The sequence below is a fragment of the Pelodiscus sinensis genome, chromosome 31, assembly GCF_052426305.1.
Source record: "Pelodiscus sinensis isolate ZL-2025 chromosome 31, ASM5242630v1, whole genome shotgun sequence".
In the NCBI taxonomy this organism is placed as follows: domain Eukaryota; kingdom Metazoa; phylum Chordata; order Testudines; family Trionychidae; genus Pelodiscus; species Pelodiscus sinensis.
The window spans coordinates 14,159,906-14,186,038 of NC_143082.1; the positions used below are offsets into that span (position 1 = coordinate 14,159,906).

Genomic DNA, 26,133 nt, shown 5'->3' on the forward strand with positions numbered 1-26,133 from the left:
CGCGCTGCACCCCTCCCACTCCGCACAGCCCATGGAGGGTGGGGAGAAAGTTAGCACCTGACTTGGCGGGGGGGGGGGGTTGCAGAGAGAGCCCCTCTGGGCTGGGCAGGACTGGTTGAAGGGGGGGGGGTGACTTGCAGTGAACCCCTCCCCCGCCACCATGTGCCCCCCAGTCCACCCCTCCCTCCCACCAGCTTTCAGCCAGGGGCAGGAACTGCCCCACTGGGCGAGTTATTCCAGGACCGTCCACTAGGGGGAGGCGTCTTGCCCCTTCCTGCAAGCCAGCCCGCCCCCTGGAGCCTTGGAGGCTGAGGCCTGACCCTGCCTCGCCCTCCCTCAATCTGGCAGGAGTGTCTTTGCTGCTCAGAGCCACCCGCCCCAGCCTTGGGTCACTGCACTGCGGCCAGGGCCAGGATCTGGGGGCCCTTCCTTCCTGCACGCCCCCAAAGGCTTGGCGGCCTCTCTGGGAGAGGGGCCCGAGGTGGTGGGGCCTGGGCAGCGTGGCCGAAGCGGGTGCTCCTTTTACATGCCCACTTTGGGTGAAGGGGGACGCACTGGCCCTGGAGGCAGCCCCGCAGCACTGGGGTCCAGCTGCAGCGGCTTGCTTGGGGCCTGACCCTTCACTGGATGGAAGGCGTCTTGAGTGTGTCTCTCCCCCAGGGAGCAAACCGGCACCATCCATCACCCAAGACGGGCACGGGGAAAAGAGAGGCAGCATGAGCCAGAGAGCAGGGCACTGGAATGGCAGTCGATTACCAAGTCTACTCCCCCCTTCCCTCCATCTGTGCCTCGTTTCCCCCTCCTGTGCCTCAGTTTCCCCTCCTCCTCACGGTACCTGCAGCACCTGACATAAGGGGGCCTGGCACAGCGTGTAGTTAACCTGTGGAACTCCTTGCCAGAGGAGGCTGTGAAGGCTAGGACTATAACAGAGTTTAAAGAGAAGCTAGATAAATTCATGGAGGTTAGGTCCATAGAAGGCTATTAGCGAGGGGGTAGAAATGGTGTCCTTGGCCTCTGTTTGTCAGAGGCTGGAGAGGGATGGCAGGAGACAAATCGCTTGATCATTGTCTTCGGTCCACCCTCTTTGGAGCACTTGGTGCTGGCCACTATTGGGAGACAGGATACTAGGCTAGAAGGACCTTTGGTCTGACCCAGTACGGCCGTTCGTATGGCTCCGATGTGGTCCCAGCTGGGAACGCGAAGCGTTACTTTATCGTTTCGCCATGCACGTACGTCAGTTTCAGTGTCGTTTACCTGTAATCCACCTCTCCCACCCACACCAAACTCAGACTGTGGGGTTGTTTTTTTTTTTTATAAAAAAGTCATATTTATTGACAAGGAATAATATTAATAAATAACCATTAAATATCAAAGCACCAGCACCGGCTGCAGCCAGACTGCCCTATGCCTGACGGCAGGCGAGGGGCATTCATGCTGCCGCCCTAGATACCAGCCGCCTCGCGGCCAGCGTGGGAAAAGCCCCAACGCTCCGTGCCCCGAGCAAGAGCAATAAGTTACAGGCAATAAATACAAGTCCACGTGTTCAAGGAACAACAACCCTGAGCTCATCTGGGCACACTCCTCAGCTCGTTGCAGGACCCCGCGGGGAAGAGGCGATGCTCCGTGGGGGCAGACCCGAGTCAGCCTCCGAGCCACCCGTGGGATCCAGGTTTGCTCCCGCTGTGCCCACTGCTGCTGGCGTGCCCGGGACGGAGTCCTGCCGCCGCCCTGGGCGCTCGGACCGGGAGCGGGGCAGTTTGGCTCAGCGCTCTGAAGGGCCGCGGCCAGTTGGGCTGAGCCGTGCGCGTTGCAGTGCCCGATGCTGCCTGCAGGGGGCGCTGCCTCTGGGAAAGTCACTCCCATCACGGGAAGGCCAAGTCCAGGGTGCGGGACAGTCCAGGTGGGGGCAGGGCCCCAGGGCCCCCCCGATTCGTGACACGGCTCTCTGCCCGTGCTCCGTGGCATGGCCCCTCCTTCCCTTGGCTCCGATCCGGGGCCAGCCCGCTCGGACGCGGCCAGTCACCCCGTGGGGGGCTCAGCCGCCTCCAGCACCGGAGGCTCCTCTCTGCTGGCATTAGCGGCTCAGGAATTGCAGGTTGATGTCCGTCTCGGGCACCAGCAGGGTGCGGGTCATGGGCCTGACCGGGCCCCCCTCCGGCTCCGGCTTCACCTCAAAGTGCATCAGGATCTGCAAGGGGAGGGGAGGGTAGGTTAGCACCAGCTGGGTCCAGGCTGTGGGCCCTGATAGGAGGGGAGTGGAGCATGCAGAGGGCGTGGTAGGAGTGCACGGGGTTGGGGGGCTATGGGGCTGGTACCGATGCCATGATGCAGGGATCAATGGGGCTGGTACCGATGCTGAGATGCAGGGATCTATGGGGCTGGTACCGATGCTGAGATGCAGGGATCTATGGGGCTGGTACTGATGCAGTGGAGGAAGGGGCTATGGGGCTGAGATGCAGGGAGCTATGGGGCTGGCACCGATGCTGAGGTGCAGGGATCTATGGGGCTGGTACCGATGCTGAGGTGCAGGGATCTATGGGGCAGGCGCTAATGCAGGGGAAGGCCGTAGGCACACAGAGGGGGAGGGGGCTATAGGGCTGGTACTAATGTGGGGGGGGGGCCATTGGTCCGATACCAATGCAATGGGGGGGGGGGCGCCGTTGAACCAGAATCAGCCCCCCCATCCCTGGAAGCCCCGTGTTGCCCCCAGACCCCCCGGCTGGCGACACTTACCCGGGACAGCGCCAGGTGCAGCTCCAGTTCAGCGATGCGCCGGCCGATGCAGCTGCGCTTGCCCGCGCCGAAGGGCACGGAGGCGTAGGCGTGGTGCCCGGCGCCCTTCTGCAGCCAGCGCTCCGGCCGGAAGGCGTCCGGCTCGGGGAAGCAGCGGGCGTCCCGGGAGGTGGCGTAGTGGCACAGCGTGATCAGGGTCTGGGGGGGGGGGGGTAGAGAGAAAGGCTGGGGAGTGAGTCGTGCCACACGAGCGGGGCGGGGGGAGACACCCCCTCGCCGGAGAAATCCCCTCGCCTACCAAGCTGCCCCCCCCACCGCTGGGGAGACGCCTCCTTTCCATCCCAGCCCACCCCCTCCTCACCCCGTTAGCCAGGCAGAGGTCGGCCGCTCACCTTCCTGGGGATGAGGTACTCGCCCACTTGGATGTCTCGGTCCGAGATGACGCGGGCGTTGCCGGGGATCACGGGGTACAGCCTGCCGGGGGAGAAGGGGGCAGGGGTGAGTCACAGAAGTCATCGAGCTCCGCCCCCAGCCGGGTGGCTCCGTCCCCTTCCGGGGGGACGCTGGACAGTGGCTGTTAGCCTCCCAGCTGAACTCCAGGGGAACGGATGAACCCCAAGATCCCAGCCCCCCCGGCTCCCAGCAGATGCCCCCCTGTCCCGCCACGGCCCAGCCACACTCACCTCAGCACTTCCTTCACCACCGCCTTCAGCAGCGGCATCTGGGCCACGTCCGCGGCCGACGGGACGGCCCCGCCTTTCATCACCCCGGTGATTTCCTCGTGCAGAGCCGCCTGCACCCGGGGGTGCCGGGACAGCTCGTACAGGCTCCAGGACAGCGTGCTGGAAATCTGCAAGAGTGGAGGAGCGAGGGAGGGGTAAGCAAGAGGCTGGAGGGGCGCTGAAGGGGAACGGGGCGGCCCCATCTGTGACCCAGCCCGCGTTCCTTGTGAGGGTGGCGTAGCCGCCTGGGAGCAAGTCAGATGCTCCTGGCTGATCAGCAGAGCGCCCTCAGCTAGCAGGATGGTGCACATCCCTTGGTGCACCAAACAAAATTGATTCTGCACACAAACGGTACCCATTAGAGGTAACGTTAAAACCAGCCATCCTCTGGGTGCCGGAACCCCTTCCATGCAGCCTCCACCCCGGTTCCATTAAGGATTCAATCCCTGAGGAGCACGGCTGATAAGGAGAAGCTCTCGCAGCAGCCCCGGCACTGTCGTGGTGCTCACCGTGTCCACCCCGGCCAGCAGCAGCTCGGTCACGTTGCCATAGATGGATTTCATGGACAGCTTCTCCTGGGCGAGGTAGTAAGTGAGGTATTTGCCGTCCACCGTCTCCCCCCGCGAGACTTTCTCGGCCACCTCCGCCATCCGCTTGTCGATGTGGCCCTTGGCTGGAAGAGACAGGACCCAGCTCAGCCCCACTGCCTAGGCTCCAGAGCCCCCCGCCGCCTTCCCACGGGACCAGCTCTTCCCTTCCTCACGGGAACCCAAGGGCTTTCGGTGCCTGGAGCCCATCAAAATTCAGTGGCAGGCCTCTCATTCCCAGAGGCGCCTCTGCAAGTCCCCCACGTGAAACCGCAGGCCTCTCATTCCCAGAGGCGCCTCTGCAAGTCCGGGTGAAACCGCAGGCCTCTCATTCCCAGAGGCGCCTCTGCAAGTCCCCCCGTGAAACCGCAGGCCTCTCATTCCCAGAGGCGCCTCTGCAAGTCCCCCACGTGAAACCGCAGGCCTCTCATTCCCAGAGGCGCCTCTGCAAGTCCCCCCGTGAAACCGCAGGCCTCTCATTCCCAGAGGCGCCTCTGCAAGTCCCCCCGTGAAACCGCAGGCCTCTCATTCCCAGAGGCGCCTCTGCAAGTCCGGGTGAAACCGCGGTTTGAGGGTTGCCGCGGGAATCCTGCTTTCATTCCTATTCAACACCCTGACCGACACCGGAGCCCCCCCCCGCCAGGATCGGGGCCGTGCGAGCCACTGCCCGGATCCCTGCCCCCTGGCAAATCGCTGCCGTTGCCGTGGGGAGCTGGGCCCGGCCCCCCCCAGCCGCCCGCGCCGCCAACCCCGGGGCGCTCACCGAAGGCGAACATGTCGTCCCAGGACTCGCAGAAGATCCTCCAGGGCGCGGGGAAGAGGCGGTGGAGGAACTTCGGCATGGCCATGGTGAGCAGGGTCATGGCGAACATGCGGTTGATGGAGCGGATGAAGTTCTCCGTCTCCTTGGGGAGCTCCGGCTCCAGGCAGCCGATGCGGGACTCGAAGAGCACCGAGGAGATGCCTACGGGACGGAGCCCGGCGAGAGTCAGAGACGCACGCTCCCGGGGGGGGGGGGGGGGGGGGGGGGGGGGCTTGGAGGCAGACCCCTCTCCGCACAGAGGGTGCCCCTCCCTTCCCAGCCGCCCCGCCCCACCACGCACCTTCCAGGCCGAACTTGTAGAACTCGCCCGCCACGTCCTTCACCACCTGCTGCTCGTGGCGGCTCCGCTGGTGCTGCAGCCTGCGGATGAGGTCGCTGACCACGCTGTTCAGGGTCCCCGTGTACGACTCCACCTCCTTAGGCTTCAGCATGTGTTTGCCCAGGATGCTGCGGATCTTCTGCCATTCCTCTCCTTCCCTGCAAGGGCACGCGAGACCCGGTTACCCCTCCAGGGAGACAGGCTGCAAGCCCCGGGTGTGGGGAGCCAGGGAGAGCAGGATCTGGGGGAGCCCTGCACAGAACCTGCCTCCAGGCCAGCCCTCGAGTCCCAGCCAGCCACGGAAGCTGCCCTCAGGCATAGCTTTCCCAGGAGACTCTGGCACCCAAAGAGTTCCCATGCCACCTCTGGGCCAACGTTCCCTCTAATTTTTTCTACCCATGTGCAGAATAATTTTTTCATGTGCACCAAGGCATGTGCAGATGTGCACCACCCACATAAACACATGCTGCTGGCAACTGTCCCGGGTGGCCACGCACTCAGCTTACAAGGAACCCTGCTCTGGGCTAATCTATGCTACTGGTGGTGCCCAACCTCTCCCGTGCCGACACCTCACCCCCGCCTTGCTGCAGGAGGCGCAGATGGGGAGGGGTTAAGCTCACTCCAATGGGGTGCATCAAGCCAGCACCAAGCCCACCGGCAGGGGCTCAGGCGTGCTGGGAACGCAGCTCCCAGCTAGCCCCCAGGCCTGCACGCCTCTGCCGGTTACTCACACCGGGCGCCTGAGTCACCCCGCTGATTCAGACACGTCAGGGCCCTCTCGCCCGACTCATGCCTCCGGCTGGCCTTGCGCAAAACCTTAGCACATGAGCAACGTGCTTCCGGACCAGGACTTGCTGGGTCCCGCCAAGACAGCACCAGCCCGTGCCGATGAGCCGCGGGGATCGGGGAACCGGATCCCTCTTGGCACTGAACCACAGAGGGAAGAGTCGGGCAGTGTGCCAGGAGCACCCCACAAGGAGGGAAGACCCCACAATCTCCCCATTTTGGGCCTCGGCTCTTTCTTAGCTCCTTTCCACACTGGTAAGAAAAATCTCGGCTTTTCTGCTCAATGCCGCTTTGTTCGGTTCCTGTACCCCCCCCCCCGGCCTTGTCGGGCATCTGCTACTTCTCTGGATGGCCCCGATCCTGGCGTGGGGCTCCCCCAGAACCCAGAGACTACGATTCGCAGAGTCTGGTGACAGTCAACGGCGTTTGCGCCCCTGACCCCCTTGGGCACAGCCTCAGCCCGAAACGCCCGTGCGTTTGCAGCGGATCGTCCGTAGCCTGCGGAGCCCAGCGGGTGCTAGAGATGTCTGGCAGCCTCCCCACCCAGCGTGGCGCTCGCCTAGGAGAGCAGCCGACTTACGCGGTGAGCAGCCCGAACGCGTGGCCGCGGCACACCCGGTAGTCCTTCCAGGAGGACAGGTCGGAGCGGATGGGGTGTTTGCCCTCCTGCCTCAGCACCTGCTCGATCAGGCTGGGTTCCGCGACGTGAACGGTCAGGATCGGCCCAAAGCTGGCTTTCCACACCGGCCCGTACTTGGCTTTTCCTTCCATCTAGGAGAGGAGACAATTCGTCAATGCCCAGAAACTCGGGACGCGCTAGAAAAGCTGCTCCAGGAGGCCAGCAACATCCCCCCCGTCTCATTTCTCTGGACCCCAAGGAGTTGGCTCCTTGGCTGGGCTTTCGCCACCAGCTGCCTGGAACTGACCAGGAGACAACGATGCATTATAGGAATCCAGCCCCCTGACAGCCGCAACCTACACATGGCTCCATCCACCAGTCCTGCTAGCCTGCGGCAGCGACAAATCGCAACTGATCAATGAAATTCAAACTCCACCGAGCTCCCCGCTCAGGATCTCCGCAGCCAGCAGCAGCCCCTCCTGGAGCTTTCAGGCACCGGAGCCTTCCAGGACCATCTGGGCAGGGGTGCTCAGAAATCGAGCACAGAGAAACCGGTCCGGGATCTGTTGGCCAGACTCAGCCTACGGGGGCTTGGTTACTCAGCGCTCTCCTTCCCCTGTAGCCTCTGTTACTAGACCCTGCCAGGGATTCACTCCTCGCGGCCCGCAGGAGAGAGCGAGAAAGTCGAGAGGGATTTGGCTAATCCAAAGGGAACGGTGCCTCGTTTACTTGGAACGTAATTAGGGCTGGATGCAGTCATGTCATCGAGGCTATTCAGGGCTCCACTCAGGCAGGGGAGTGCATGACACGAGGTCAGAAAAATAACCCACTTCCCACACACACAGTTTCTATTGCTGTCAAGCTTCCTCGTGCCACGCACCGCAAGACAGCTTGGCAAACCGGGAGGGGCAGTGATGCCAGCGCCTTTAAATATGTGGATTTGCCTCTCAAGGCAGCTGGACTATCTGCTTAAGTGATGCTCCACTGAAGCCAGTTGTGCTCTGTTCTAAACCTCAGCTTTCCGCTGGTAAATTTCACTTCCAGGCTGAAGCCTTACATGAGTTTTTCTGCTCGACCCACTCCCAGTCCTTTTCAGGTTCTGAGCCAGGGCGAAAGGAAGACTAAATATAAATATACCCAGGCATGAAAAGAAACGGGTGTTGTTTGCTATGGCACACGGATAACTCCATGCTTTCCTGGGGGCCATTTGGCACCTGGCTCATCCCCAGAGAGGAAAAGTCATCGAGCGACGTTTGAAAGTGGTTAAAAGTTAGCCACAGCGGGGATCCGATGCCCGCTACTTTTTAAACCCCGTAGCAAGCTGCATGAGGGTTTGCCGCGCTACACAAGCCGATGTGCAGTTGGAAAGAGGTGAAATCCTAGCAACCATTTGCTTGGTCAATTCAAAGGTGATTCCCATAGCAGGGCTTTTTCCCAAGTTAGGGCAACTTTATGAATGACTCCCACCAATTTCTACAGGGATTTTATTCAGACACTCTGGGGCCAGACAGAACACCTGGAGTCATTTCCCGCATTTTTCTTTTCTTTCCTTTTGTATAAAAAGGAGCGAAATTTTTTAAAAAATCCTCCGTCAACCCGGAGAACGGAACACACGCATGGGTCTAATGGATCTCAGCGTTAGCCCTGCCACACTGCTTCCCTGTGGGTCTTTCCAAAAGCACGGAAAATAAAGTGTGCAGAACGCATGCGCCCAAACGAGCAAAACGAGATCCAGTTCTCTCCTTGATCTAGCAAAGCCCTCATTAAAGAGTGCGATTCATTTCTGCTGCAAATGCATTTCACTGTTTCCCACCCCCCATAGGAGTTCTGTGACCTCCTAAACACGTTTTTGGTTAGAAAAACGTATTTACAAAACCTTAGAAGGCTTTAGTTGCAGACCAACACAGCTGCCGCTCTGAGACTTATTAAGCATTGGGTAGAATGAGACTAACCAGTGAATGCGTTGATTACAAATATATCAGATCATGAACTTTCAGGGGTAACATCCATTTCATCATCATTTACCCACGAAAGCTCATGATCCTAGCTATGTAGCTGGTAGTCTCTCCGGTGCCACAGAACTACTCCTGGGTTTTGAAGTTACAGACTAACACAGCGACCCCTCTGTGTCTTCGATTACAGTTAACCTACCTGATACCCACAGAGTTTTGCAAGCCTCTTTGGACACATATGGTGTCCTTAGTTGATGTACCCCCCGTATACCTATTTGTTCCTCCCATGGAAACAACATAGACAAGTAACCAAAAACACAATTGTACATATTTATGGGGGCGGCCACCTTTGACTGCCCTGCCTTTCGAATGTTCAGGCTGGGATTTATAAACAGGGCTTGAATGGCACTGGGTTTTGAGCCTCGGGCACTGCATCCACTTAGTCGAAACTCCTAGTTAGAACCTTTTATTAATTATTATTATTATTATTATTAAATATCCAGCAGTTTCTATTGTTGCAATGATGGGAAATTCTCCAGTGCGAGTGGGGAGACTTTAGGTCCCTTGGACAACCTGGTCCTCGATCCTAACCGCTATGTGACAATGTTGGCTAAAGACAGGAGCTACTTTTAAGGCGCAGAAGTTCCCCAAGGGGACTCCATCCAGCAGCGGACACTAAGCAGCCTGGCGTGGAGGGGAGGCATGGTGCACCCAGCAGCAGGGGAGTAGCCAAAGTGGCAAGCTTCTTACCTGGAGCTCGTGCAGCCGGGCCAGCCCCCGTTTGCAGAAGAGGTCCCGGAAGAAGCTCAGGGCGCTGGGTCCTGGCATGTCCTCCAGGGTCTTGTGGGTCTTGATGACTCTCACGGGCGCCTTGAAGCCCAGCTCGGCCAGGATCTCCGGGAAGGCCCTGGAGAGCAGGGAGGCCCGGCTGGCCAGCTTGAGGGTCTGAGGCATCCTGGCTGGGAAGGAGGCTGGCAGGAGAAGGTGAGGAGCAGATGAAGTCCTGCAGCATCTTCCTAGGCTTATTTATAAGGGGACCGGCACATGGAGCCAGGGAGGCCACGCCCCCCTGGAGCCTCTTTGCCAAGCCCCGCCCTCCCGTAGTGCGTCAGACTTTTTCATAGAAGCCCAGGCTGCCCAATCAGAACGCGAGGTGGGCTCCGCTTTTTTTTGGCGGGGGAGGGGGAATCGAAGCAAGTCCTCTGCTGCCACGTGGGTTTCCAGCCGAAGGGGCAGAAGTATCTGGAGGGGAGGGGGAAGATGGGCTAAGGGGTGGTAAGGGAGGGCAGAGAGGGGCACTTGGGAGGGGCAAAGGGGCACTTGGGGGCAGAGAGGGGCACCTGGGGGGGCAGAGAGGGACACCTGGGGGGGCAGAGAGGGGCACTTGGGAGGGGCAAAGGGGCACTTGGGGGCAGAGAGGGACACCTGTGGGGCAGAGGGGCACTTGGGGGGCAGAGAGGGACACCTGTGGGGGGGGCAGGGGGGCAGAGAGGGGCACCTGGGGGGCAAAGAGGGGCACTTGGGGGGCAGAGAGGGACAACTGGGGGCAGAGAGGGGCACTTGGGAGGGGCAAAGAGGGGCACTTGGGGGCAAAGAGGGACACCTGTGGGGCAGAGGGGCACTTGGGGGGCAGAGAGGGACACCTGTGGGGCAGAGGGGCACTTGGGGGGCAGAGAGGGACACCTGGGGGCAGAGGGGCACTTGGGGGGCAGAGAGGGACACCTGGGGGCAAAGAGGGACACTTGGCAGGGGCAGAGGGGACACTTGGGGGGCAGCGAGGGACATGTGGCGGCAATAGGTACATTCAGGAGTGCTCTGGACAACTGGGGGAAGGCGATGGGCACCCAGCGTGGGGAAGGAGGTGGGTCTAGCGAGGGAAGGGGCAGAGATGGGCGTGTGGGGGGAACTGGGCACCAGAGTGCATCTCCATAGCCCCCCCTTGCAGCCGGGCCCCGGGCTCTTCCCATGCGCCCTATCCCCTAGGCTACGCGGGAACCCGCCCCACCACCTTACCGCGGGGAGGCCCCTTAGGCCATTTGGCCGTCCCGTCCCGACCCGGGGGAAGCGGGACTCGAACCGTCCCCTACCAGTGAGAGAAAGTCGCGACAGGCGCACGTTGCTCAGGGGGGTGGACTCGGCCGAGGAATTCAGGGGCAGGGTCTGGCCCGTCGGGCCTTGGACGCTGGGCAGGGTGGAATGAAAGCAGCCCCGCGAGCGGATGACGCACAAAGCTGCGTGTGCCGGGGGCGCCGCAGGGCAGGGGGTTAGGAGGCCGATTCATTCACTTTGGTTCAGTGACTGGCGGGGGGGGGGGAGGGAGACTGCTTTCATAACAGGGCAGAGGGAAACACCCCCCCCCCCCCCCCCCCCCCCCGGGCTCAGAGCAATGAACCGAGCACATGAATGAGCTCAAAGCACTGAGAGGACGGGGAGTGAGTTACCTTTGTTACAGTTGTGCAGCGCCACTCGCTCCCGGCTCCCCGGGGAGGGGCGAGATCGGCGGCTCCTCCAGCCGAGAGCCCGCAAGAAAAGTCGGCACAAAACCCCGGCGCAAGGGGAATTCATTCACATCTGCTCCCACTGCACGTCCCGCCGAGGCCAGCCAGGTGTGTGAACAGCCGTGCAAGCGCACGTGCGTGTGTGCGCACGCACGCACGTGTGTGTGCACTCACGCTTTCCCGAGATGCACCTTGCCAGCAGGCCTGCTCCGCAGGCTGGACACTCGGGGGCAGAACGCATCTTTTCGGTCTGTCTGGGGTACAGCGCCTGACACAATGCAATTCTGGTTCATGAATGAGGCGCGGGTGGGGGCGGAAGTCAGTCACACAGTGCGGGAACGGGCCCAGCCGTCTCAGGACACCACGGTGGCTTATGGAGGACAGCCCGTCGGAGAATGGGTGGTCTTGGCCCCTTGGTTGTTCTGTGCCAGCGGACAAATCGAGATTTCGCCCTGGCTCCAGCTGTCGCTCCCTACGGCTACCAAAATCAGAGGGGGTGTCGCCCACGCGAAGGACTTGTAACCATGGTAGAGCCCTGGGGGGTTGGAGATCTGGAGGGGCATTTGCAACCCCAGCCTGGGTCAGGCCCGCATAACGAGCATGCCCGTGAACAGAGGCAGGGGGCCAGATTCAGTCGCCCACTTGGCGGGAGTTCGGTTGTCATCCTCCGGCCTGCGCTGGTGTGAGAGCAGAGTCCGGCTCCGAACGGGATCTCGAGGAGAACCCAGTGCAGCTGGACCTTGTCCGAGGGGTGCAGCTGCGCATCACCCAGGGCAGATCGTGGGCCCTGCCACGCTCGGAGGCCCTGACAGGCGCTCGCCGGCTGTGCCCTCTCCCCGCCGTGCGGCGCACAGCGGAAGCCGGACACTGCGGCAACCGCAGCGCATTCTAGAACACTCGCCGCAGCTGGGAGCCCGGCTCGGCTGAGGACTCACATCTGGCGTGGGATGGGACCGGACAGCCAGGCTGGAATGACGGCCGAGGTGGCGTAATCCTGGGATCAGGCGCTCAGCTCATGCCGGAAAAGAAAAATCAGGTTTTTAGCCCTGGAGCCAGAGGAAAACCCACAAACCTCATCCTAGAGCGACGGGCGTCTGCCTGAGAAATCGGTTTCCCACTCGGAACGTTCCACCGGCAAACCACCTCCCTGCCACGGGAGAGCGAGGCTGGCGGGAGAATCCTTCCATCCGCCTCGCGCTGCCTGCACAGGGGCCTGCCTTACGTTAACCGAGAGGGTGTGAATCTTTCACGCCCCTGCGGGACCTGGGAACGCCTCCCTCGTGTTCTAGCATGGCCCAGGCCCCACAAACTGGTATCGGCTGCCTGCCCGAGCCTGAAACAAGAGTCCGAGAAGCACAAGTGGCTCCACTCGATACTGAACGCCACGGTCATAAAGAGGGGGAGAGTCACAGCTAGGGAGGGGGGCTGCAGGGGCTCCCCCCCCCCAAAGGATGTAGCAAGGACCTAGAGAGCTTTAATTTGACCCCGAGAGCCGGTCCCTGGCCCGAGGCAATTGGGCCCAAAGCCACGCCTGCCAGAAGGCCAGTAAACGTCACTCCTGGGGCGCGGGGAAAGAGTCAAGAATGGAAGTTACTGACGAACAGCCAGCGAGAGGGGGACGCGCGTTGCTTTGAGACCAGGGCAGCGAGCAGCCAACCCCAGCGCTGTGGACACCGAGGGAAACCCCCACCGAGTGAGGAGCCAACCCCCTGGGGCCAGATTCTCCTCTGGGGCTGACATCTCCATCGGGGCAGCGTGGGGCGCAGGGCTTGTCCGCCCAGGAACACACTACGGTGCATTCAAGCCACCCCTCGCCTCACTGGAGTTCCAGGGAGACACGGCTAAACCCAGGGCTGGCCCTACCATGAGGCAAACTGAGGCCAGACTGGGGCGGGGGGAGGTAGAGGGCCACGAGGACCCAGAGTGTAGAAAACTGTGTCTGCTGCTGGTGCCGGTGTCGGGAGCGGAGAAGTCCCGAGGGGAGTGGAACGGGACGGAGGCAGAACTGAGACTTTTCAAAGTTCTGGCCCAAGCAAGGGGGCGTCCTTTGAGCTCCCTGCCTCAGCTGCCAAAACGCTGTGGGCCGGTCCTGGCGAAACCAGAGCGAGGCGACCCCGACCCCCCTTTCGCACGGGGGTGAGAGCTGCCGAGCGGCAGCGGAGAACGTGGTTACAGGCTGCGTCTCTGCGCCGCTCCCGCCATCTCCCCCGGAGAGTGTTTCTCCCAGCTGGGCCCACGCCAGCGCCTGCCTTCCGTTAACCTTCCTGGTTGCCTGCTGCCAGCACAGCCCCAGAGAACAGCAGACCCGCCAGACGGGGTCAGACCAACGGCCCACCCAGCCCAACGTACGGTTCGCCCATAGCGGCCAACACCAGGTGTCCCCGAGGGTGTGAACAGAACAGGGAATCCTCATGCCGACCTCCCAGCTTCTGACAAATAAGCTAGGCCACCATTCCCATCCATCCTGGCTAATAAGTATTGATGGACCTCACCTCCATGAACCTATCTAGCTCTTTTTTGAACCCTGTTAAAGTCTTAGTCTTCACAACATCCTCCGGCGAGGAGTTCCACAGGTTGACAGTGCGCTGCCTGAAGAAAACCTTCCTTTGGTTTGTTTTAAACCTGCTGCCTATTTGTTTCGTATGGCGACCCCCCCTAGTTCTTCTGTGACGGGAACATGAAAATAACCTTTCCTTAGTCACTTTCTCCACACTAGTCATGATTTTATAGACCTCAACCATATCCCCCCTTCTTCGACTCTTTTCTGAGCTAAAAAGTCCCAGTCTTTGTAATCTCTCCTCACGTGGCAGCCGGTCCAAACCCCTCAATACTCTTGTTGCCCTTTTCCAATGCCAAGACCTTTTTGGAGAGGAGGCAACTCCATCTGCCAGCAGCGTTCCAGATGTGGGCACACCCTGGATTTATACCGGGGCAATAAGATATTCTCTGTCCCTTTCATAAGGATCGCGAAGGCAGGAATCTGCCCCTTAGCACCGCAACACACCCCTTGGCGTCTGCCTCAGTAAGGCGGCTGATGCTGGGGAGGGCGTGGCCCACAGGGACAGCTTTGGGGAGCCCCAGGCCAGGCACCACCAACACGGCACCAACTCTGCCTTTCACCCCCTTGGCAGCTAATCCCCCCCCCCCGCTCAGCAGAGCCAAGTGGGCCCCAGTGCTTCCCCCCCAGGGTTAGCCGGGAGCAAGACGGCTGTGTTGCTCGTCCCCCGCCGATCCAGCCCTGCCCCATGAGAGCAGCCGGGTAGGAGTGGCCGCTCACGTGCCGGAAGCTCCGGTGTTGGTGCGGCACCAGGTGGAGCGGAAGGGCCCACGAGGCGGCGTTCAGCCCCACACTGGGCCTCCCCGGCTGGGAAGAGCCGCTCCCATAGGCCGTGACTCTGGCGAAACCCTCAGGATAATCCATCGCACGTGTGCAGCAGACTGGTCCCAGCTGGCCAGGCTGCTGAGGGGGCCGAGGGCGGATGGGGGGGGCCAACCCCTCCCCTCGGCTGGGCGCCACAGCGCGAGGCCAAGGGGAAACTGCAGCCGTGACTCAGGCGTGGGGCAGATGGGGCTGGCGGCCTCCCCCACTCGCCAAACACTTCATGCCGATTCCCAGTCAGCCCCACAGAAGCGGGAGGGGGGGAATTTCCAGCCCATGTCCCCTCCCCCTACAATCCGGGGGAGGGGACTGTCTGGAAAAGGGCGGGTCCAGCCCCCTCGGGAGGGCAGTTCCCCGTCTGCAGGGCCGGGCTCCCACCGCTTCCCAGCCGGGGCCTGGGTGCACGGCCGGGGATTGCACAGCGTCTCCTACACTCTGGGGAGATGCTGGCAACCCCCCGGCCTGCACCAGCGAGCGCCCTCCTCCCTCGGCCCCACGCTGCAAGCAGGAAGCCGGGGGGGCCCATCCTCAGCTGGAGGGGGGGGGGAGGACCAGCCTGTGGCCAGACCGGCCCCTCTGTCAGAGCCCACCAAGGCAGCTCCGGGGGATGCTGCTCCCCCCTTCCAGGAGGCCGGGACCGCACGGGAGGAGGAACGCGCCTTCGCCTGCCTGTCTGGGATTCTGGATCCATCAGGCTGCTTGTTGGAAGGCGCCTGCTGGGAAATTCCTGGCACCGGCCCCAACCTTCACAGCCAGCTCCTGGGGAATTACCCAGCTTGCAAGACAGGAAGCCACACTCAGCCGTGGAATTCACCCCCCGAGGGAGCTCGCGCCCCGCGGCGGGACACCGACCTGCCAGCCCACGCTGGGCTCAGGCCTGGCACCCAGGGCGGACACTGGGCCATGCAGCAGGGACCCTGCCTGCAGCAGGCACCCACGGCAGGGAGGAAGCACCCAGAGGATCCCCGCTATGGGAGCTGGATTGTCACAGGGTTTAATGGCTCGGCGAAGGAGGTGAATTCAACCCCCCGCAGGCCACGTCAGCCCTGCACTGGGGTCACCTCCCCAGGATCCCTCTGCAGTAGCAGGACTTCCCCTGCCACCAGCAAGGACAAACCTGGGGGGAGGGGTTCCCTGGGGAGCAGCTCCTCCCCCCCCAGGGACGTCCCGCTTGCTGGAAGTGGGTCACTTTACCCTCCGGTGAGCCTGGACCCATCAGACCTGCCCGGGCACGTGGGACCGTTTGAGAACCCCCGGAGTGTGGAAACTGAGGCAGGGCCCGGTGAGGTCAGGTCTTGTTGCAGGCTCAGCAGAGCCGAGACGCCCCTCGCACGTGTCGGCCCCGGGCTGGGTGCTGCACCCACAGACAGGCCTTGCCCCCCAGAACCGGCTCCCAGCAAGAGGAGGCTCAAAGGGCTTCTCCTTCGCTGGGGCAGTTGGCAGAGGTAGGATCCCCCCGTGGGGCAAGCTAGTGTCTCCCCCTCCCCTAGCAGGGAGCATCATCGCGCAGGCAATCGCCCCCCCGTTCCCGGCAGAGCTCAGGGGGCACCGCAGGGCGCCACCAGGCCCTCCCCCGGCCGGAGATCGAAGGCGGCCAGGCACCGTCAGCCCTTGGCTAGGGCCTGCCCCCTCGCCCGCCGGCAGGGGCTGGAGAGAGGCCCGGTGCCCAGGCCGTGCGGCAGACACAGGCCTGGCTGGGCACAGGCACATCCGGGCGGCTGGCAAGGCCGGGCCGAGCCCCAGGGCCGCTGCCGAGGCAGGGTGTGGGCGCCCGGCCTGACACCCCGAGGGCCCAGGCGGGAACGAGGCCCACGCCAGGGTACCAGGCAGGCGCGCCGCAGCCCCCCCCGCGAGACCAGGCAGGCCTGTGAGTTCACGTTTTATTCCGCACGCGAGCGGGAGTGGAGGCTGCCACCCTGAGAATTCCCCACAGTCCCCCCCCCCGGCACAGCCAGGCAGGCTCAGCGGCGGCAGCGACAGCTCCTGGCAGCGGCAGGCAACGCTGGGGCGCTTCTGACTGGGACAGGCGCTGCCCTCGCCGCAGGCCCCACGCCAGGCGACCAGCCCGGCTCCCGCAAGCGAAGGGAAGAGGCTTCCCTGGAACGCAGCACGCCGCGGTCCGTGGCCGTCCGTCATGTGTCCGCAGCCGCCGGCTGCTGCTCTGGGCCCGGCGCTCCCTGCAGGGTGTGGTCCGCGCAGCGCCGGAAGACGGCAGGGAATGTCTTCCCGCCGTTGCGTTGGACTTTCTTCCCCTCCTCTGTGCAGGTCCCCAGGCGCCCCAGGATGGGGTCACTGGCCTGTGGGGAGAAAGGGCGGTTACTGCCCGTGCCACCCCCCCGTGCAGGGGCAGGACTCCCTCAGCCTGGTTTATCTCCCACTCAATGGGCACACGGTGCGGCCGTTTCCATCACACGCGGCCCGAGAGCCCCGCAGAGAGATTAGACCCAAGGAGGCATCAACGGGCGTGAGCCAACGGCCACTAGCCACAGAGCTCCGACAGTCCATCCTCTGCCGAGAGGCCAACGGTCCCGCTGAGGTTTTCGGAACGTGCGGAATCAACTGTGTTCCGTGCACCAACGCATCTGCCAAGGCGCACCACCTGTAGAAACACACGCTGCCGGCGGCGGGCGCCTGGCTAATCCGCTGGGTGGCATTTAACGCGCTCGCGCGCAGCCGCCCAATTGCTCAGCTTACGGGGACCGCGGCAGAGCCCAGCCGGACGGCCGCAGGGGGTTCTGGCTGGGGCCCGAAACCGAGCAAACTCGCCCCTCCCCCCAGTTCCCGCACAGCCCTGCAATACGCCGCCAGCGTGGGCCCGTGCAAAGAGAGAAGAGGTTGTGGTGCAGGACCAGGTTTCACTTTCCAGCTTTGTGTGAGCTTCTTGTAAAGCCCGGGCCCGGGGAAGAAACGCAGGCGGACTGAGTCAGCCCAGGGTGGGTGCAGGGGCCCTGCACGGCATAAACCTTCCCCTTTCCGGGCTCCTGCCCCTCCCCGGGCCTGGAAGCTGCCTCCCTCCCTCTTACCAAGTCCTCCACAGGCACCTGGACGAAGAGCGGGTGTTCGCTGAAGTGCCCAACCATCCACTCGTGCACCTCGGCCACGTCGGTGATGGTGTAAATCAAGCCCTGCACGAGACGCCCTCCCATCAGTGCGAGACGGAGCAGTGCGAGGATCCCAGGGGATCAGCACCCCCCGCAGGGCCGCTGGAGTGTCAGGACCCCTCCGCTGGCTTGGGGGGGGGGGGTGAGACGCCTCACTCCGGGCAGGCAGCAGTAAGACCCCAGAGGGCAAATGTTAACGAGGATTTTAACATCCCTGCCTTGGAGACACAGGGTTGGGGGAGAGGAAACGCTCCGCTCCTACAGAAACATGGGGGGAGGGGGCCGGGAATCTTCGCTCACACCTGCTTGGGGACGGCTCCCAAAGGAAGGTGCCAACTCTAATTTGCCCGGCCAATTATGCTTCCTGAATAATTCATGAGGCTGCTTCCTCACCCCACCCCCAGCAATCAGCAGAAGAGCTGCCTTTGCCAGGCCCTCGCCCCCCGCCCCCCAGAGTGGTCGAGGTTTTTTTTGGGGGGGGGGGGGGGGGGAAGGGAGACAAAACGCATTCCAGGAAGTTTCCTCCCGCGGCATCACCTGCAATGAACACACGCCCTTTGGTTCCTGGAGGACTCCAGGGCCCGTCCTGGAGAGCTGGCAACCACAGCCCTACCCTGGGGGGCTCACGTTAGCGGATTTGCCGGTGACTCATGGAACTCTCGCCCCCACGCGAGCGGCCGGTTATGAGCCCAAGGTGACGGCACAGGAAGGAGCCGCCGGGTTGCCCAAGGCAGCTCAGTCATGAGCAGACAGGTGGGAACGGCGGAGGGCAGGCGCCAGGCGGGCTCTGCCAACAGGAAGCCGCCTCTGCGGGAAGCAGGGCAAAGGGTCACCCCTCCGTGCTGCGCCCCACGGCTCCTGGGCAGCTCACTCCCTGCTGGGACGGATGGACCTACAGCGTCCGTTGGCAGAGGACAGACTCTTCCTGCTTCTGAGCCCTAGGAAATTAACGCTGGAGCAACCTAGAGCTCTGCCACCAGCATGTTGCAGGAAACCGGGGCCTTTAACGGGCCCCGGCTGGTTGATTAGGACCTTAGGGGGAGGGAGGGGCTAAGCTTCTTCGGGGGGAGGCTCTCTCCCCAGCCAGAGGGGCTCCTCCTACCCTGAGGCCCCATGCAAACCTCGGCGCCCCGGCCGGCGACCGATCCCCACTCACCCCGACGCGGAGGACGTAGGCGTATTCGGCCAGCAGCGTTGGACTGATGATTCGCCACTTGTGCTTGGTCTTCTTAAAGTGCGGGTCCGGGAAGAGGAAGAACATCTTGGTCAGCTGCAAACAGAGGGAACGGGGAGTCAGGCACGGACCTGAATCGGGAGGGCAGAGGCTGGGAAGGTGGAAGGGGAAGGGAGACAGGGACCGCTCCAAGTCACCACCACCAGCCCCCTCCTTGCCCCATGGATATCACCAGGGCTCGCCAAGCGGCGGCAAGCCCTACTCGCCAGCCGCGCGGCTTCGCGCCGTTCTGCGTCGGCTCTTCCGGGTTGTAATCTACTCGCCACAGGCGAGTAGATTACATTATTTGTCGAGCCCTGGATATCACCATTGGCTCAGGACGCAATCTCCGGCTGACCTGCCAATGTGCTCTCTCGTGGTTTCCTTCCGTGTGTGGAATAAATTTTGTTCTGTGCACTGATGCATGCACATATGTGCACCACCAATCACAACACAGGCTGCCAGGTGTGAGAAGCTGGGGGCACTCCGCTCATCAGCTAGGTGGTGCCTGAATCTCTCCTCGGCGGCCACTCAAGCGCTCAGCTTCCAGGGAACTCTGCTGCCAGTTATTAGCCCACCTGCTGACGGCCTCCCCTCCCCTGGGACAGTTAACCCAGATCAGCTTCCGCACCCAGTCCTTCCCCAAGCTGGAGAGGCGCCACTGCAGTTACGGCAGCAGCCCTCTGCCAGCAGCAACGAGTCCAGGCCCAGCGGCCCCAGCCTGGCCTGATGAGCATCTGTGATGCGGTGGGCCTGTCTAGGCTGGAGCAGCCCCTGGCCAGGGGCATCCCGGTTAAGTGGTGAAACAGGATTTTCTATCCCTAGTGGGGAGCGAGGGCTGTGTGCTCCCCAAGAGTGACGAGGATGAAAGCCGGAGGTTCCGCGGCCGCCTGGGACATCAGTGGCGGAGCCCTAAGGCCGCTGGCACCTCACCTGCCCCTTGCGGAAGAAGTTGGGCAGGTGCTTCATGGCATTGCTGCGGATACAGGCGATGTTCTGGTACTGCCCGGGGTGGGAGGCTCTCAGAGCTTGGATCCGGTCGCGGACGTAATCCGAGACCTTCACGCGGATCTCCAGGCCCAGCATCAAGGTGTTGGGGAAGAGGGGAGACAGCTCGACTGCAGGAAGGAGAGAGGGAATCAACAAGTGGTCTGAAGAGCAAGGCCCAGAGAGCTGCTCCCCGGAGACAAATCAGCTGCCTCTCACACCGGGAACTGGGGTATCCGGAGGGTCATTCCCGCTTGCCCAGGGAGGGGAAATGGCAGCAGCCTGGGCTGAACACACCATCCTACCAGGATTGCAACCCTGGCTCATCGCCACATGTTCAATGCAACAAGAGCAGCAGAGTTATGGGCACAGCTGCTTCTGCCCCACATAATCTATGGGGGGGGAGGGAGACAGCCCAGTTCTCCCTGAGCCACACGGCCAACAATGCCCCACGGAGCCTGGGCTGTGCACCAAACAGATCAAGGGGCTAGTTCCACTAGTGAGTCAGCAGTAGGCCTCAGCGAAGCTCCTCGCCACGTGTTTTAGAAAAGCTTGGAAAAGAGGAGACGAAGGAAGGATAGGCTAGAGGCATATAAAATCATGCCTGGTATGGAGAAAGTAAACAAGGGAAAGTTATTTACTTGTTCCCCTAAGAACCAGGGGTCCCCAAATGAAATGAATAGGCAGCAAGTTTAAAACAAACCAAAAGGAAACTTTTCTTCACACGGCCAACCTGCGGAACTCCTCGCCGGAGGATGTTGTGAAGACCAGGATTTTAACAGGGTTCAGAAAAGAACTAAAATTCATGGAGGTTAGGTCCATCAATACTGATCAGCAAGGATGGGCAGAGATGGTGTCCCTAGCCTCTGTTTGTCAGAGGCTGGAAATGGATGACGGAGGGATCACTGCATGATTCCTTGCTCTGTTCACATGGCTGTCAGCAGACAGGCAAACAAGCCGAGATGCTCACTGGATTCACAGCATGAAGTTGGGCACGATCCTGAATCTGGAAGGCTACGGGGCTTCCCACAGTGAACCCGCACCCTGCTCAGGGCCGTCCCTCCCAAGCAACCTCAACCACACCTGCCCACCTAGAACTTGCTGCAGCCAAACCGACGGAAAAGCACGATCGGGAATTTACCCAACAAGCCCCCGTAACCGCAGCCAATATCCGCGAACTCGACGTGGTCTGTGGGCTTCGCTCTTTCCTCGCAGTCCTTTGGGTCATCGTGACGGTCATCTTTGTTCAAGGGGGGGAAGAACTCCGGGAAGTATTCGGCCCAGTTCATTTCCTCGGGCTTTGTGGGGCTACAGGGAGAGAGGCAGGGACAGAGCTGGATGAAGAGAGAAGCTGGCAACGCACCAGTGTATTGCTATTGTTTTAGAGGACCGCTCCGTCAGTCAAAAGAAAATCTCACAGCGTCTCACGTCCGTGACAGGCAAAAAACACTGGCACAGACTTGCAGTGCACAGGCCTAGTCTCAGAACCTTTAAAACACACGCGAGGCTAGACACCGCGTCAGTTCCACCTGCGAGGCGAGCATCCCTGCCTTGCGGACGCAGATTTATAGTGTCAGCTGGCAGGGTCTTGTACAAACCCAGGTGGGCTGCATCTCTTGCGGTCTGGCAAACGCTTCAGGCATCCCGAAGAGGCCTGGAGCCATCGCTTCGGTCACATTGAGTATTTACTTTAGCCCATTTGGGAGGGGAGAGAATGATTCGATTTGCTGTGGGGAGAGGGGCTCCTTGGATTAGGGATGTGAATGGGCACCCCAAGCATGGCAGGAGATGGGAACAGAAGATGCCCCCCCCCCCATGCTTGGGAAGGCCAGCTCCAGCTGTGGAACCCCCCCCCTTTCACGTAATTCCGCTTCATTGGTAACTGGTTAAATCTAAGGTTTAATTGGTTAAAGAGGATTTTAACATCCCTGCCTTGGAGACACAGGGTAGGGGGGGGGGGCTGCTCTCCAGGCTCAGGGGCACTCCCCCAGGGACGGGGCATCAGTAGGACTCGGGACTCTTCCCACTCACCCCCCCCCAAGCGGAGGGGAGTTGAGATTAGGGCCCCCCAGGTGCAGTGAACTGGAGATCGGGGACCCCACGGGGAGGGGGGCCGGGGAAAGGGGCTCCCGGGGGCTCAGGAGGTCTGGGGGGGTCCCAGGGAGGAGGCCCGGGGGGTCCCAGGGGGGTGCCCCCCCCACTCACTAGCGCAGCGTGTGGTCCGCCAGGGGGTTGGAGTGAGCCCGCTGCCGGTAAAAGCGCTTCTGGGGCGGGGTCCCCGCCATGGCGCCCGCGGGACCCCGCGCCGGGCCGGGCCGCCACCCACGTGGAGCCCCCGCGGGGCAGCGGCAGCAGCTGGAGTCGCGGGAAAGTGACGTCACAGAGGGGCGGCGGCATCAGCGCGCGCCCGCTTTAAAGGGCCCCCCGCGAATTCTCCCCGCCCCCTGTCCGGCCCCGCCCCCTGACTCCCAGGCCCGCCCCCTGAGTCCCCAAGCTCCACCCACTGACCCCCAACACAAACCCATTGTCCTTCCCCGCCCCCCTCCCCCGCCCCCCCCGCCCTACTGCCCCCTCCCCGCCCCCCCCTCCCCCGCCCTACTGCCCCCTCCCCGCCCCCCTCCCCCGCCCCTCCCCCGCCCTCCCCGCCCCCCTCGCCCCCCTCCCCGCCTCCCCTCCCCCGTCCCCCGCCCCTCCCCCGCCCTACTCCCCCACCCTGCCCCCCTCCCCCCCCCTCCCCCCTGCCCCCTCCCCCCCCCCTCACCCGCCCCTCCCCCGCCCCCACCCCGCCCCCCTCACTCCCCGCCCCCCCCACCCCGCCCCCCTCGTCCGCCCCCCCTCCCCCCCCTCCCCGCCCCCCTCGTCCGCCCCTCCCCGTCCTACTGACTTGATGAATCACATGGTCTTTTCTTTCGCATTGGAGCACCTGGCACGGGCCACTGATGGCAGACAGGACACTGGGCTAAGTGGACCATTGGTCTGACCCAGTGTGACTGATCTTATGTCTTGATGACTTCCACCCCCCACTGAACCCAAATTCCTGGATCCCCCAATCTCCATCCTACCAACCCCTGACTTCCACCCCCAGCAACCCTCTGAACCCAAATCCATTGGCACCCCCATTCTCGTTGATCCCTAAGCTCCTCTTGCTGACCCCTGAAATCCACTGAGCACCTCCCCCATTCCCACAATCCCCTGGAGGCACCCCACACACGAACTGTCCAGTGGGAGAATTTTACTGCAACCCCAATGAGGGCAGAGCTGCTGGGAGTCTGGGGGTTCCGGGGTTGCAGCTGTTGCCCTACGGATCTTAACTACACACATGTAGGTTGTTTCATACCCTAGCCCATTTCTTGGCCGCAGCTTCTCCAGAGCCAGCAATGGAGGAAACTGGAGATTAAAGAGAGTACGTGTGTTTTTAGCATTATGTCATCTGCCCCATCTGGCTACCGCTGGTGAAGCTGCCGTGTGTAGGGGTGAATCACAGCTACAGAGATTGTTCATGCAGACAATGAGAGCATGAGCTTCATTACAGATGGGGTCTGAGGATGAGCAGGTCTGGGGTGTGGCAGCCAGCCCACCAGGCCATGAGGGATGGGGCCGGAGATGCACAATCAGAGTAAAAGAGGAAGAGATGGAATGAAAGGAACACTCCCCCTCCACTCTTCACACCCGTACATCTATCTTCCCACTGGCCGACACGGGGTGTGGCTAGGATGTTCCTGGAAACCAATCCAGAGGGGGAATTTGGGGGTAGAAGACAGCGGTGAGTCATGCACCTTGGGCCTTTGGCTGTTCACATCATTTCTAATGAAGAAGCAATTAGCAACATGCATAAAGATGATGAGGAAACGGGGGAGCGGGAGTGGATTTTGCAAAGGACAAAGGCTGCCTGGTTTTAAGAGTCTTTCCTGCCTTGCCTTGGTCAGGAGCCCTCACCGCGCTTCACAACGAAGGCATCAAAACCTCACAGCGAGGGATGTCAAATATCAGTTAGTTGAACAGTCACGTAACCGCATGAATTTTTACTGGTTAGTCCCCAGGGGCCAGTTTAAAAGCCGGCTCCCCATGTGGACCAGCTGCCTGTCATAGAACCATAGAGCTAGAAGAGACCTCAGGAGTCATCAAGTCCAGCCCCCCTGCCCAAGGCAGGACCAACCCAACTAAATCAACCCAGCCAGGGCTTTGTCAAGCCGAGACTTAAACACCTCTAGGGATGGAGACTCCACCCCCTCCCTAGGGAACCCAGCCCAGCGCTTCCCCACCTGCCTAGGGAAATAATTTTTCCTAATCTCCAACCTAGACCTCCCCCACTGTAACTTGAGCCCATTGCTCCTCGTTCTGCCGTCTGTCCCCTCTCTCCATCCTCTCTGGAACCCCCCTTCAGGTAGCTGAAGGCTGCTCTCAAATCCCCCCTCGCTCTTCTCTTCTGCAGACTAAGCAAACCCAAATCCCTCAGCCTCTCTTTGTGGGTCATGTGCTCCAGCCCCCTCATCAGTTTGGTTGCCCCCCACTGGACCCTCTCCAATGCGTCCACGTCCTTTCTGTAGTGGGAGGCCCAAAACTGGACACAGTATTCCAGATGTGACCTAACCAGTGCTGAATAAAGGGGAATAATCATTTCCCTAGCTCTGCTGGCGATGCTCCTCCTAATGCCCCCTAATATTCCATTCGCTTTCCTGGCTACAAGGGCACCCTGCTGACTCATATCTAGCTTCTCATCCACTGTCTTCCCCAGGTCTTTTTCTGCTGAACTGCTGCTTAGCCAGTCGGTCCCCAGCCTGTACCAATGCTTGGGATTCTTCCGTCCCAAGGGCAGGACTTTACTCTTGTCCTTGTTGAACCTCATCAGATTTCCCTTGGCCCAGTCTTCCAATCTGTCTAGGTCACTCTGGATCCTATCCCTGCCCTCCAGTATCTACCTCTCCCCCAAGTGTCATTCGCAAATTTGCTGGGGGTGCAATCCATCCCCTCCTCCAGGTCATTAATAAAGATGTTCCACAAAACCGGCCCTACAACCAATCCTTGGGGCACTTCGCTAGAAACCGACTGCCAACCTGACATTGAGCCGTTGATCACTACCCATTGGGCCTGACAGTCTAGCTAGCTTTCTATCTATCTTACCGTCCCTTTATCCAATCCATATTCCCTTAACTTGCTGGCAAGAATATTGTGGGAGATGGTATTAAAAGCTTTGCTAAAGTCAAGGTCTATCACATCCACTGACTTTCCCATATCCACAGAGCCTCATCATAGAAGCTAATTAGATTGGTCATGCATGACTTGCCCTTGGTGAATCCATGTTGACTATTCCTGATCACTTCCAAGTGCTTCAAAATGGATTCCTTGAGGATCTCCTCCATGATTTTTCCGGGGACTGAGGTAAGACTGACTGGTCTGTAGTTCCCTGGATCGTCCTTCTTCCCTTTTTAAAAAATGGGCGCTACATTTGCCTTTTCCCAATCCTCTGGGATCTCTCCCGATCTCCACGAGTTTTCAAAGCTAATGGCCAAAGGCTCTGCAATGACATTTGCCAACTCCCTCAGTATCCTCGGATGCATTACATCCGGCCCCATGGATTTGTGTATGTTTAGCTTTTCTAAATAGTTCCTAACCTGTTCTTTCTCCGAGGGCTGCCCACCTCCTTTCCATACTGCATCGCCTAGTGCAGTGTTTCTCAACCTTTTATTATAAAGTACCTCCTTTAAAAAAATATTATCCGTATCCCCAGTACCGACAGTTTTCACACACAGACAATTGTTTTCTACCATTGCAACATATTTGTTTAAACAACTTAATTGTAGCTGAGCAGGTGGTGAAATTTTGGGGTGTCAAAAGTACAAAAATAATAAAGCACGGTAAAACTTAAAACAAAAATTCAGTTTTCTCCACATTTCTGTTGTGTTGACATACCCCCCAGATTTTTCTCAAGAGCCCCTAAGGGTACTCGTACCACTGGGTGAGAAACGCTGGTCTAGTGCATTTGTCTGGAAGTTGACCTTGTCCGTGAAGACAGAGGCAAAGAACGCATTGAGTACTTCAGCTTTTCCCACATCATCTGTCACTAGGTTACCTCCCTCATCCAGTAAGGGCCCCACACCCTCTCTCTGATCCCCCTCTTCTTGCTAACATGCCTGTTAAATCTTTCTTGTTATCCTTCACATCCCTTGCTAGCTGAAATTCCAATTGCGCTTTCGCCTTCCTGATAACTCCCCTGCATTCTCGAACAATGTATTTATATTCCTCCCTAGTCATCCGTCCGCGTTTCCACTTTTTGTAAACTTCCTGGTAAAAAATTTACTGGCCAGAGTGGGGGGAGGGAACTGTGTGTAGTCTATAGCATGAATTTATAAGCTTTTGCTTGTCAGTTAATCGGCTACACTATTACACCCCTACTCACAGCATCCCCTGGCAAAA

The 26,133-nt window shown here is 60.7% G+C and overlaps 2 protein-coding genes across 3 annotated transcripts; both read right to left on the reverse strand.

Moving 5' to 3' along the window:
- Positions 1 to 1,534: 1,534 nt before the first annotated feature.
- CYP27B1 (cytochrome P450 family 27 subfamily B member 1) lies at positions 1,535 to 9,528 on the reverse strand. Its single transcript, XM_075901726.2, has 9 exons — positions 9,292 to 9,528; positions 6,551 to 6,741; positions 5,146 to 5,342; positions 4,806 to 5,006; positions 3,965 to 4,128; positions 3,417 to 3,583; positions 3,126 to 3,207; positions 2,734 to 2,931; positions 1,535 to 2,188 (listed from the first exon to the last, which is right to left on the reverse strand). Exons 1-9 carry the CDS (start codon positions 9,493 to 9,495, stop codon positions 2,075 to 2,077), a joined length of 1,518 nt encoding a protein of 505 aa, XP_075757841.2. The 5' UTR covers positions 9,496 to 9,528; the 3' UTR covers positions 1,535 to 2,074.
- Positions 9,529 to 16,284: 6,756 nt separating this feature from the next.
- METTL1 (methyltransferase 1, tRNA methylguanosine) lies at positions 16,285 to 22,115 on the reverse strand. Of its 2 annotated transcripts, XM_075901724.2 has the most exons (6): positions 21,925 to 22,108; positions 20,861 to 21,027; positions 19,666 to 19,850; positions 18,676 to 18,789; positions 17,442 to 17,543; positions 16,285 to 16,715 (listed from the first exon to the last, which is right to left on the reverse strand). In XM_075901724.2, exons 1-6 carry the CDS (start codon positions 22,002 to 22,004, stop codon positions 16,551 to 16,553), a joined length of 813 nt encoding a protein of 270 aa, XP_075757839.1. In that variant the 5' UTR covers positions 22,005 to 22,108; the 3' UTR covers positions 16,285 to 16,550. The 2 variants fall into 2 exon arrangements, with proteins under 2 accessions (XP_075757839.1, XP_075757840.1); XM_075901725.2 differs by lacking the exon at positions 17,442 to 17,543 and having other exon boundaries at positions 21,925 to 22,115.
- Between the last annotated feature and the right edge of the window lie 4,018 nt (positions 22,116 to 26,133).